This window comes from Rhinopithecus roxellana, chromosome 20 (assembly GCF_007565055.1).
Source record: "Rhinopithecus roxellana isolate Shanxi Qingling chromosome 20, ASM756505v1, whole genome shotgun sequence".
Taxonomy (NCBI): Eukaryota; Metazoa; Chordata; class Mammalia; order Primates; family Cercopithecidae; genus Rhinopithecus; species Rhinopithecus roxellana.
In genome coordinates this window covers 17474504-17487806 of record NC_044568.1, presented here as the reverse complement: position 1 = coordinate 17487806, position 13303 = coordinate 17474504, and the positions used below count along the sequence as shown (strand labels likewise).

At 51.6% G+C, this 13303-nt stretch overlaps 1 protein-coding gene across 4 annotated transcripts in view; it reads right to left on the bottom strand.

Annotated features, from left to right (window-relative positions):
- NLRC5 (NLR family CARD domain containing 5) overlaps positions 1-13303 on the bottom strand; it is a 93893-nt gene that overhangs the window by 46194 nt on the left and 34396 nt on the right. For all 4 annotated transcript variants that reach the window (XM_030925096.1, XM_010365463.2, XM_030925098.1 and 1 more), the window contains exons 4-13: positions 13081-13140; positions 11586-11654; positions 8418-10068; positions 7291-7374; positions 7061-7144; positions 5579-5662; positions 5351-5440; positions 3975-4034; positions 1818-1883; positions 1255-1338 (exon numbers count right to left, since the gene is read on the bottom strand). In XM_030925096.1, the coding sequence (XP_030780956.1) occupies positions 1255-1338; positions 1818-1883; positions 3975-4034; positions 5351-5440; positions 5579-5662; positions 7061-7144; positions 7291-7374; positions 8418-10068; positions 11586-11654; positions 13081-13140 (2332 nt within the window). The remainder of the gene's footprint in view (positions 1-1254; positions 1339-1817; positions 1884-3974; positions 4035-5350; positions 5441-5578; positions 5663-7060; positions 7145-7290; positions 7375-8417; positions 10069-11585; positions 11655-13080; positions 13141-13303) is intronic.

The following is a 13303-nucleotide window of genomic DNA, read 5'->3' as shown; positions in this document are numbered from 1 at the left end:
CTAAATGTGGGAGAAGGGCAAGGGGGCTAGGAGGTGGCTGTGTAACCAGGCATGTGATGGGGCTGTTTCTGCAGGTGCCAGCACTTGGGGAGGGGCATGCTCAGTGCTGGTGAGGCAGGTAGAAGTGTGTGAGCTTGTTAAAAAACCACCTTTGGCCGGGCGTGGTGGCTCACGCCTGTAATCCCAGCACTTCAGGAGCAAGAGGTGGGCGGATCACAAGGTCAGGAGATGGAGACCATCCCAGCTAACACAGTGAAACTCTGTCTCTATTAAAAATACAAAAACAAATTAGCCGGGCGTGGTGGCAGGCACCTGAAGTCCCAGCTACTTGGGAGGCTGAGGCAGGAGAATGGTGTGAACCCAGGAGGTAGAGCTTGCAGTGAGCCGAGATTGCACCACTGCACTCCAGCCTGGGCAACAGAGCGAGACTCCGTCTCAAAAACAAAAAAACAAACAAAACAAAACAAACAACAACAAAAAAAACCTAATTCCATCCTGGTTCTCCCAATGGGACGAGGTCCAGGATCAAGAGGTGATCACCATGGCAACCCTCACCCCATCCATCTTCCCCTGAGGTGGGGCCCCTCGCCCCAGAACACATCATGGCATTCCATCCTCTGCCTTCATGTTCACATGGAGGTTTCCTGGAGGGGCCCCCCTCCTAGGGACATGACAGAGCCTCCATCCATCCCCAAGCACTACTGTCATCGGCTCCTGGACGTCATGGGAATTTCTCCATCCCGAAAAAAGAAGGTTATCCCACCCTACTCTGGAAGAAGGATGAAGGGTATGGGGGGAACCCTGAGGGACTGTGGTTTGGAAGGCAGACCCAGTTGTGGTGGGGTTTCTACTTGGCAGATCTCAGCAAGAGAGGTAGCAGTGGTTATGAGGATGAGGCTGGGAGCCAGACTGTCTGGGCTTGAACCCTAGCCTAGACTCTTCCTACCTGTGTGGCCCTGAGCAAGTTTACCTTTCCGCAGCTTATCTTCCTCCTCTATAAAAAGTGGACAGTAACAATGCTTACATCACAGAGATGTGAGGAGTGAATGAGAGGAGGCATGTACAGTCCCTAGCACAGCACCTGACCCAGGGCAAGTGCTGAATAGTAGCAGCTGTTACAATGATCTGATTCCCCCAAATTCTTCATGAGGCAGCATGCCCCTCCCCCACACCACCCACCAAAAGGCAAGGCCCTGCCCACCCTCTCCAACCTCCTTTTCTGGCTCCTACCCCAGGACTTCCCGTGATACTCACTCCACTTCCTCCAGGTGACGGCCTTCCTGGAGCAGGGCTATGAGGGTCTCTGCATCGTGGACCTGGAGCTGACATTTCTGCAGCCTTGGGTAGGAATCGGGGACAGAAGGGCTCAGGGAAAACAGCTACTCCATGGCCCCTCCAGTCAGGGGGCCCACAGAACTGGGTCTAATCCTGGCCATACCTCTTAATAGCTGGGTGATATTGAGCAAGGGACTTAACCTGTCTGAGACTCAGTTTCCTCCTCCCTCAAAGGGAAAAAATAACGTGTACTTCACAGATATTCTAAAGGAATTACAGTGAGGTAAAGGATATAAAACTTCTAGCACAATGCCCGGCATATATATAGCCAGGGTCCAAAGTTGTAGCTATTGTTGTTATTATGACAGATGCTCCTTATTCAAGCCAGGATGGCTTATCCAGGATGGGCACCACACCCGGCTAATCCTTTCCCTGTCCCTCATCTGCTTTTCCCTTTCTCCTCCCTGGCCCTGCTCTCCCTCACCTGGGACTTTCCCCCACATCATATCCCCCTCCTAAGGCAATAGATCCCTCCAAGGTACCTGAGTGTCAGGCTTCTGCTCTGAGCCCCTTTCCTCTGGCCATCGCTTTTCTGCAGGTCTGGAGCTCTGGCAAGAACAAATCAAATATTGGCCTGGGCTCAGGCATCTAGGGCTTGGTGGATCAAGCCTCTTTCCTTGGCTTCTAGAGGCTGAAGACCCTGAAGCACAACTCAAAGTGAATTGGTAACAAAGAAGATTGCTTACAGATGCCCAAGGTGTGATTCAGCAGAGCAGGAGGGGCAAAAGGTTTGAGGTCAAATGGAACCTTTATTCAGATTTTGGCTCTGCCGTGTATAGCCATGTGGCCTTGGGCAAGTCACTGCCGTTGGCTCCCTTTTCTCTTTTCTAAAATGAGATGACAACATCTGACACATAGGTACCTGAAGGATTGAACGAGACAATGTACGTCCAAGTACCCAGCATAAGTGTAAAATCGAAGCTTAGTAAACAGAAGCTGCTATTGTCGATGACATGATGGTCTCCATTTGTGGATGTGCTGTCTGTGGTTCAGAAGGCGAGGAGCATGAGCTGTATGCAGTGAGTCCAGGCTACGGTAAACCACAGACTCTCCCCCACTGGGCTAAGGGAGCGTTAGGGGATGCAGGGAAGCTAGGACATTATGAGCCTGGTTTCACAGACTTTTTGGATTGGTGCTAACCAGTTTTTTTTTTTTAGAGACAGGGAACCACTCAGTCCCTAGGCTGGAGTGCAGTGACTCTATCCTAGTTCACAGCAGCCTGAAACTCCTGGGCTCAAGTGATTCTCCCACCTTGGCTTCCTGAGCAACTGGTAGTATAGGAGTGAATCACCATGCCCAGCTATTCTATTTTTTTTTTTTTTTTTTTTTTTGTAGAGATGGAGGTCTCACCCTGTTGCCCAGGCTGGTCTTGAACTCCTAGCTTCAAGTGATCCTGTCCCCTCAGCCTCTCAAAATGCTGGGGTTACGGACATGAGGCACCATGCCAGCCTGTTTAATAGAACTTTCTGCAATGATGGAAATGTCCTGGCATCTGTACCACTCGCTATGGGAGCCACTAGTCACCTACGGCCATTGAGCAGTTGAAGTATAGCTAATGTGACTAATGAACTGATAATTTCATTTTGCTTAATTTTAATTTATTTAAATTTAAATAGCCATATGGGGCTAGTGGCTATCCTACTGAGCATCACAGTTTTAAGCAGTTGGAGGGGAAAGAAAGTGACAATGGTCCTAGTGGGTCATTTTTTGAGACAGAGTCTCTCTCTGTTGCCCAGCCTAGAGTACAGTGGTGTGATCATGGCTCAAGCTCCCAGGCTCAAGCGATCCTCCCAACCTCAGCATCCTGAGTAGCTGGGACTATAGGCATGCACCACCACTCCTGGCTAATTTTTTTTTAGAGATGGGGTCTTGCTATGTTGCCCAGGCTGGTCTTGAACACCTGGACTCAAGATATCCTCCTGCCTTGACATTCCAAAGTGCTAGGATTACAAGCATGAGCCACCACACCCAGCAACATTGGTCCTACCTTACCAGGTCATTATACAGGCAAGGAAATTGAGACCCAGAGAAGGGAAAGAGATTGCTCAGGGGCATACATACATCTGTCTCTGAGTCTTAGCCAGGAGAGCAAAGTGTGGGAGAGCACAGTTGTGATGGTCTTTTAGGGAAAAGCAACTTCCTTTTCTTGGCCTATCCAAGACTTACCAAGCTGGAATCCATGCACAGCTGGAATAGCCAGCATTTGACTGCCCACTGCACGCTAACAGTGCTCTAAACTCCTTAAGTGTAGTAACTCACTTAATTCTCAGAACAACCCTGAGATGTAGGTACCGTGATTGCCCTCTCTGCCTTTTTTCAGTTGTAAGGACTTTCCCAGAGTTTTCACCATCTAGTAATGCCAGTCTAACAATATCTTTATGTCATCCCCAAGGGTTTGCCTTCCTCTGAGACTTCTGGGGATGCTTCCTTCCCCAGGGACCAGATGTGTTCTGGACACGCTAGAGGAAGTTAAAATCCTTTGCCAACCTAAGCAGTAATTCATTCCTCATTGCAGCAGTAGCAGGAAGAATCCCCATATCCCAGCTCTTCCTAGTCTCTTGGTCACCTTTCCCCTCAACTGCCTGAGCCCAAGTTGCTTCTAAGGATAGTCCCAGACTCACCGCCTCTTGGCTTCTTACCTTTGTAGCTCTGCAGTTGTCTCTGTGGGTGGGGAAAGAAGGAAGATGAGATCCGCCTTCCTGCAGGATCAGATACCAAACTATGAAACCCAGGGACTGGAAACCAGCACATCACCCACCACAGGCACACCCTTTTCTGCCCCAAATGTCCAAACATCCAGATGAAGCTGATTTTGCAATTGACGGGGAAACATAACAGAACCAGCAAAAGTGCTTCAAATCAGGCATGTGATATACTGATTATGTCTTTGCTTGATGAATCCTTCAAGAGTCTTTTAAAAAGTCATAAAAACAATTTGCACAAGAAATATAATAAAAATTAAGGATTCTGTGAGTTTTTTCTTTCTTTTTAAGTTTGAGATGGAGATCTCACTCTGTTACTCAGGCTCGAGTGCAGTGGTGTGTTCACACCTCACTGCAGCCTCAACCTCCAGGGCTCAAGCAGTCTTCCCACCTCAGCCTCCCAAGTAGCTGGAACCACAGGCATGCACCACCATGCCCCACTAATTTTGTTCATTTTTTGTAGAGACTATGTTGCCCAGGTTGGTCTTGAACTCCTGGGCTCAAATAATCCTCTTGCCTCAGCCTTCCAAAGTGTTGGAATTACAGGCATGAGCTACTGGGCCAGGCTGAAATTTTTTAATAGAAATTTTTGTGATTAAGAAGCATGACACCTAACCTACCCCTTGATCCAAACTGGCTATGTTGGTTCAACATCATGGAGGGCGACACATGGCTAACTATTCCTTTGGCTATGCCTGTGCTTTGTAGACTTGTTGACTCATTCCTTTATCCATCCATCCATCCATCCATCCATCCATCCATCCATCCATCCATCTTTTCATACACCCATCCATCTTTTCAGCTAGCCATCTATCCATTCATCCATCCATTCATCCATCCATCCATCTATTCATCTATCCATCCATCCATCTTTTCATCCATCCATCCATCCATCCATCCATTCATCTTTTCATCCACCCATCCATCTTTTCATCCATCCATCCATCCATCCATCTTTTCATCCACCCATCTATCTTTTCATCCATCCATCCACCTTTTCATCCACCAATCTATCTTTTCATCCATCCATCCATCCAGCCAGCCAGCCAGCCAGCCATCCATGCATCCATCTTTACATTCACCCATCCATCTTTCCATCCATCAATTCATCTTTTCATCCATCCATTAATTCAATATATACCAAGTACCAGGTGCCAAGCCTGAGCTAGGTTCTGAAGGTAGAGCTCTGAGTAAAACAGTAGGGCATGCACAGATTTGTCTTGCAGACGAGGGGCCTCCTCCATTTCCCATCCCACTTTCCCCTCCCCTTTTCTCAAGGCCCTGAAGGCCAAGATCCCCTTCCTTCTGCTTACCTGGCCTGAAGCATCCTGATGGTAGGACACGTGACTGCCACCCTTGCCAAGCAGAGTAGGGTTGACACGCAGATGCTGTTGCCGCTCAGGCTGCACGATTGTGGCAAAGGTGTCAGGAGTGGAATCCCCTATCCCATGGGCCCCAGACCTTCCTTGCCTTGTAAGGGAGTGAAGTGACTCAGGCATAGAGAGGGACTGGGCTGCAGTGGCAGTGGAACGATCACTTACTCAAGCTTCCGGAGCCGTGGTAGGTGAGGGAGAACCTCCACGATGTTCAGCACCACCTGGTCACTGAGCTGGTTGTCCCGAAAACTGCAAGGAGATGAAGGCCCAGTCTCTCTGCCCTGGGGTTGGGGCACTTGCAAGCCCCAGTTAGCAAGTGACAGGATGACCACCCTCATGTGGGAGATATAAGACAGGGGCCCAGAAAGAGCCGATGGCCTGCTCGCTGGATTCCAACAGGCACAGCTAGGAGGAAAGACCCTCTGCTGGCCTCACTTCTGGGTCTATTTGGTTCCTATAGGGAAGTTTTTGCCTGGTGGCTCAAGGAATCTAGAAGACAGCCTGATGGCCTCTTCATGAAGTGCAATGAGGAGATCCAGCCCCTGCTCCCAGGGCTTATGTCTGGGATGCGTCTGAGGCCCGCAGGCAATGAGTAAAGTCTAGACTGGGATGCTGCAGGCGTCGCTTCCAGTCTCAGCTGTGGCCCTGACTCACCCAGAGCCCTGAGCCAAGCACATTCCTCTCTGACCCCACTTTCCCCACCTGTTCACAAGTCAGCCCTGCCTGGGTTCCTAGCTGGGGAGACTGATGAGCTGAGGGGAGTGAGGGTGATTGAGAACAATGGTGGGTGATGGGAGACAAAATTAAAGTCACCCTCAATAGCCTGGAAAAAGTGTCAACAAGTTCAATACTTCTGAACCCTTGCCTAATCACTGTTCACAGATGCCCAGCTGAGACGACAATAGGGACTGTGGTCCAACTTATTCTTTTCACTCAACAAGTGCTGAACCTTAGTGACAAGCTGCATCTGTGTGGATGAAGGAGTGCCTTCTCTAAATGTCATAAAAGTGCCATATAAACTAGCAGCATCCTGCCAGTGAGGAGGGTCACCGGTCCCACTACTCCCCATGGTACTCAGTCCCAGACACAGGGCAGAAGTATATTTGTGCATATGAGCTTAGTTAGTTAGAGTGTGCTGGCATCTAAATGTGTACATGCAGTTAACTGTATATGTGTGCGCTGCATACATGTGCACACCTATGAGTGGGCATGTGTGGGTGCATATTCTTGCATATGCCTGTGTACTTCTGTGCAAGTGTAGACATGTGTGCACAAATGTGAAGGTGTGCGGTGCTTCATGTAGTTATGTGTACCCACAGTGCCTGATTCCTGCCTACGCACTGCCATCCCTTCTCCTGGGATTGCAGAAAGAGGGATAACACAAGGGATAACTTAACACTCATGCTCCTCCAAGATGGTCCAAAATATTAGATGAAGGAAGCCTTGCTCTGGGGACTCTGGGAGCCTTGGGTTTGGACTCAGCCCTGCTGAGTACTTGGACTGATGCCTTCCCTCTCTGGGTCTCAGTGAAAAACTACTGGTCAGACTTGGAGGAACATGCAGGCCCCAGGCAGGCCCCAGGGGGGCTCTGGGACCTGGGCAGTGACTTATCTCCCCAGTCAGTGAGCCCTCCTGGAGATCACTCACCTGACTTCTTCCAGCTGTGGACAGAGAGGCAAAGCTTTCACCAGGTGGCTGATGCCTCGGGCAGTGATCTTACTTCCTGCTAACCTACAGAGTAAGCAAAGATGGTGGGGAGGAACGAGGAGGGGAAAAGGGCGAGGCCAGGAATCTGCCTTGTATAGGATTAAGGAGAGGGAGGAGAGTACCAGGCATCCCCAGCTGAAGACCCTTCTCAGCTCCAAGGCCTGGCTCACCCCAGCATCTGCAGCCTCCCCATTGTCGGCAAGCTCCTGGAGAGGGCTTCTGCAAAGGCATCCCCACACTTCCTGCTCTTAAAACTGCCATGAGAAGAAGCAAAGTGTCAGAGGATCAGTGCTGGGCAGAGCTGAGAAGTCATCACCACTCCCTTAGACAGATGGGGCTTAATGCAGTAGTACTAACAAATACATATTATGGCCGAGACTTCTAATCGTCCACCAAATCCCATTCTCCACTTCATCTACAGCAATAGAGCTATCGTGAGGAACATGGTTTCCCAGACAGAGATCACATTTCCCAGCCTCCCTTGCAGCTCAGTGTGGCCAGGTGACTATGTTTTCACCAACGGAATGTGAGTGGAAGGGCTGTGTCCTAGTTCTAGGACTGAACTTTAATGCATTGGCATGTTCCTCCATGCTCTTTCCCTGTTCCCAAGCCAGAGCACTGATATACCCAAGACCTAGCTTTGCTGTGCAGATAGGAATCCCAAGGGGATAATGAAGCAAAATGGGAGGGACCTGGGTCCCTGCATGACTGCGTGGAGTTGAGCCATTCCATTGACCTGGACCACCTACCTCTGACTCTTCCATGAGAGAGAAATAAAAGTCTACATTATTTAACCTACTGTATTTGGGGAGGAGGTTTCTCTGTTACTACAGTCTAGCCTTTTCTCTAGCTAATATGCACACTGAGCTTTTGCTCTGTGCCAGGCACTGTGCTACAAAGTGTTTTTTCATGCATTATCCCATCTCATTCTCACAATGACCATACGAGTTGGCTATTGTTACAGATTCGTTTTAGGAATGAAGAAGCTCTGGCCTAGACAGTGTGCATGTGTGTGCTCCATACACCTGCCCAAAGTCCAACAGCCTCTATCGACAGCCTGGATCTGAGGCTTCAGCCCATGTTTAACAGAGATTGAGAATCCAGAAACCACAGACAAGAGGAGGATCCATTTGGACTCCAGAGGTCCTGTCAAGGCATGGAGCTTCCTCTCTTGCATTACAGGCCATTCTGCTCTGATATTCAAGATTCTTATCCAGTCCCCTTGGCAGAGGTCTGGTTGGCCTCTGCTCCCCCAAAAGCCCAATCCCCTCCCCGGTCCTCCTCCACTCTTACTCACCTGAGATTCTCTATCTGCCCACAGCCTACCAGAGCCTCAGGGCAGTGGGGCTCCAGGGGACAGCCATCAAAATCCAGGTGGATGGGGGCCTCCCTGTGCTCTAGGATGTTGGTCAGGGTGGCCAGGTCGGTGCAGGTCAGTGGGAAATTGTGGAAGGGTAGTTGATAGGGAAGGCTTTGTGCAGTGAGACTGGCCAGCTCAGGCTCCTGTGTCTCATTCACACAGTGACACAGCTCTAAAACCTTTGGCCCTGTGAGCTTGCGGGTGGCCAACTTCTTCAACACCTGCACTACGGCAGCCTGCTTGGTGTTGATGCAGTCCTCATTGCCCTGCGCCAGGTGACTAAGAAAGGGGCGGCAGGTGCAGGATGCCAGGCCTGCCAGGAAGGTGGGGAGGTGGTCTGAGAGGTTCAGCCTAGCTTTGGTCCTCTGTACCCAGCGGGAATGGAGGGTAACATGCTGGGTAAGTGTGTCTTTGTCCACCTTGGGGCTGGCCATCAGGTGCAGGGCAGCAAGAAACTCCTGCAGGCTGACGTGGGTGAAAGCATAGCCTGTCTGCTGGTGCCCAGGGCCTGTGCGGACGCAGAAGGAGGTCAGCAGGCTGTGAGTGGCCCCAAAGGCTATCAAGGGTGGAGCAATATCTTTTGCATAGAAGATAACCTTCCCTGTCTCCAGGCCCCTCAGGGCCAACTCCCCCAGGTCCAGCAGGGATGTGGTGGGCAAGTGCCCACGGGGGCTGAGGGCGAGCACCATCTGCATATACAGCTGAGTCATGGTGGGCAGGAGGGCCACAGACCGGCCTGGGGCATGGTCAGGAAGCAGATGGTGGAGGCAGAGACAGGCAACTTGGCACAGCGCAGGCACAGCACACAGGCTTCGGAGACGCCCATTTGTCTGTAACTCCGCCAGGGCCCCCTCCCGTGATGGCTGGGTGCTGAAGAAGTGATTCACATATTCTTCCACCCGTGGCCCATCAAAGCCCAGCATGTAGACCATGGCTGCCTCTGCAGGCAGGCAGGCGGGCAGCTTCCCTGGACGGGAGGTGGCCATCACTCGGCAGCCGGGCAGGAGGGTCCCATGGCAGAGACGGGAGAAAAGGGTAAGGACTGAGCCTGGGCCATCAGGACCCGTAGGCTGGAGAGCCTCATCTAGCCCATCAAAGATCAGCAGGACTTGGTCAGCGTTCTTCTCCAGGTACTGGAAGACAGCATCAGGGTCCAACTCAGGGCTTAGGTACAGATCAAAAAGGAGCTGGGACGGCGTCAGGAACCTTGTGATCAGGTTGAGCTGGCGGAATTCAAAAAGGAACAGGGCCTGGAAATAGTCCAGATGGCCCTCTGCCCACTTCTGGCAGAGCCGGTGGGCCAGCGTGGTCTTGCCCATGCCAGACTTCCCCAAAAGCACAGTTACCCTTGGGCCCTTGTTAACCCTGGTGTTGAAGAGGTCTGAGATGCTCACGTCAGTGCCATCTTCCACTTTGAGGTCCCCCATAATGGCCCCCTCCTGAGTGTCTAAGGACGCTGTGGCCCGGCGCAGGATTGGAGGTACATAGACCTGGTGGAAGGCGTGGGGCTGCCCTGACCCAGGGATTCGGCTTCCATAGCGCTGCTGGGCAGAGGTCCGCAGGAGCTGCAGGTACTTCTTGGCCAACTCTGCAAGGGGCAGCGACATGGCATGAGGACAGGACCCCCTGGCCCTCTGCTCATGTCTTCTTGCCCCAGTATTGGGCTGTTGGGAGCCTCTAGCCCTAGATGTATACGTATGATGGGATGAGGGTGGGAGTGTCAAGAGCACCACAAGGGGATCTGTGCCACCCCAACTTCCAGGAGGAATCAGTTCTAAGGGAGCACAAGCTCTCTGGTAGCTATTTAAAACAGGCAGGTGGGAATGGAGAAGTGTGGGTCGTGGTTCTATCCATTCTGCAACAGTACACGTGGTGTAAGGGTTCAGTAAGATGCGGGGAGGGGAATAGGGCACCTCCTTTGCAACATCTCTTTTTTTTTTCCTTTTTTATTTCCTCCCAGAGACAGAGTCTCAGTCTGTTGCCCAGGCTGGAATGCAGTGGCATGATCCTAGCTTACTGCAGCAGCAAACTCCTGGTCTCAAGTGATCTTCCTGCCTCAGCCTCCTGAGTAGCTGGGACTACAGGTGCACACCACCACACCCAGCTAATTTTTGTATTTTTAGTAGAGGCAAGGTTTTGTTATGTTGGCCAGGCTGGTATTAAATTCCTGGGATCAACTGATCCACCTGCCTCAGCCCTCCAAAGTGCTGGGATTATAAGTGTGAGCCACTGCACCTGGGCCCTTTGCAATATCTTACTGAAACAACCTCTTTCTGTGATATCTGGATCCCAGTGCCCCTTCCCAATATTTCAGTTCTGCAATGCCCAGGGGTGAGCACTAACAACCTGTAGGCCTAGGCGTTACTGATCAGAACTGTGGGAGCTGGGCCCCTACAGTGCCAGATGTTAACCCTTTAATTCCTGGGTCATTGAGAGGTCTCAGGTGACCCAGGGAAAGGACTGGGGCTGCTTTTGGGGGGAACCCTAGGGGGAAAGGCCAAGGTAGTGGCCTATTTTGAGTGGATGTGAATCCTCTGGTTATGGCCATGGTTGGCAGCAGTGGGGACAGAGAGGGCTCCCGTTAGTGGGACAACTAGTGGAGAATGAGGACCATTCTGAGAACTGGTCAAGAGTGAGAGAAGTCCCCTCTCCTCTCACTGGCCTGGCCTGCCCTAAGCAGCTCCCCATGGGCCCCCAGGGCCTCTGTCTTGGGGGATTCTCCCAGGCCTCCTCACCCCTCCCCACCCCTGCTCACCCCCAAACTGGTCTCCTCCCTGGGTCTCCTTCAACACTGAGGACATAGAGTGTCCCTGGAAGAGCCTAGATGGTGAAGCTGAGACCTGTATGGTGCTTCCAGCTCCTTCAGCGGAGCCCTCTTGAGAGAAGTCCCCATGCAGCCAGATGGGTGGGGAGACCCTTCGCTGCCAGCCCAGGCTTCTCCTCTACCTGTGCAGGACCTCCAGTCCTTTTCTCCTGGAAACTTGTGAGACAAGAGTCATTGGGCCTCTGGAGGCTTGTTGGCAGGGGACAAGGTCCAGGGTCCAGGTCCTGGCCCCCAGGCAACCCCATCTCTCTGTTTAGGTTCCTCCCCACACTGGTACCCACCTAACTGCTGCTTCCTGCACTGCTTCCGGCGGGGTGAGGACCCACAGCTCTGATGTGGGCGCTTCAGGCCTGAAAAAGCAAAGGAAGGGGTGGAGGAGCCGGGTCTGGGGATCTGGGCTGAGGGGGTACCCAGAACCTTTGGGGAACTTCAGTCCACAGACAGGTGGCAGGCAGCCAAGTGCAGGGACTGGAAAGGCAGGCAGTAGGCAGAGGCTGGGTCAACATCAGCTTCTATTTGCAGAGGGGACTTCTAGGCCCCCCATTGGGAGGTGGATGTTCTGGGCCTGGCAGTCTTGCAGTCCAGGATGCAGGAAGCATGGCCGACAGCCAACAGCCCCCAGAAACACTCAGCTCCAAGCACTAGATGGCCATCTGTCCATCAGGGAAGGACCAAGCTCTATGGAAGCACCACTGGTCATATAAGTGAAGTTCCCAGTGAGTTTGGCTGGGCCTGCAACCTCCCTCCTGTGTTAGTGTTTTATCATCCCAATTTCTTATCACCTACATTTCCTTACTTCCCTTAATGATTTCCTGAGTCTTGTCTCATTGCATGGATTTTCAAGAATCACTTTAATGCCTTTCTGGAAGAGTTTGAGAAAGGAAGAAGGAAAACAAGAAAGAAGGGGACCGAGAAACGAAGGGAGGGAGAAAGGAAAGAGGACTCAGGAAAAAATTTTGAGAAGTCAAACAGGGTCCTGCTACAGCTCCCACAGCTAAGTTAAGTGACCGATAGGAACAGCCCCTGGAGCAGGGTCCTGGGCTCCTTGCCCCGCTAAGAGGCTTGAACCAGTTGGAGAGCACTTCAATATCTTAAAAAACCCTATATTAAAAAGGGACTCACTGGTCAAATATCAATCAGATCTGGTTACAGCCATGAGACAATGATGCCAGCTCAGTGATATGGGCCTATTGCACCAGGGACTTGGACAGTTTTGATTCACTAGGGAGCTGAGATTACAGGGTGGGTTTTCTGTTGGCATTACTGCCAGGCACAGTGATCATTAAAGTCAATGCTTCTGTAGAAATCAAGGTGCCGAGACGAAAGTGTGACCCATGAATCAGTAGGTGGTCATTATTTAATCACTGGCCCTTCTAAGCTCCTTCAGAAAATCAGCCAAAGGCACCCCCGGTGAAGACACCAGCTGCAGGTGAGTGTCAAGTCCAAGGTGTACAAGTGAAGCCTGACGCTTTGGGGCTGGGAGATGAGGCCCTGTGGGTTGAGGGCAGGAAAGTGAGAACAGGCTTCCTGAGGGGTTCCAGGTTAGACCCTTGAGAATTGGTAACAGGACAAGCTAAAGCCTTGAAAGTCACAGCAGGAGGAGGTGGGGCTGGGAGACACAGGGGATTGACACACTTGCAAAAGGGTCAGGGACAGACGAGGAGCATGGCCTATGAGAAATGGCTGTGACCAGCCACCAACAGCCTCCTCCAGCTTGGAAGTGGGGACTTCACAGTGCTCACCACCCCCTTCCCACCCCCCAACTCCAGTTCTCACCTTGGTGGAGCTGAGATTCAGGTAGGCTTTTCCCCTCACCTCCCAGCTGGCTGGTGAACCCTGCAAAAGAGGGGAGACTGTAATGTGGTATGGGGCTGTCGTGGGATGCTGGGGACCAGCTCTGGCCTGGTGCCTGGCTCAGGGCTCATCCCACAGGGTGGGTACCCAGCAAAGGAGAAATAAACTGAACACTCAGTTATATGTTGTGGAGAAAATGTGATGG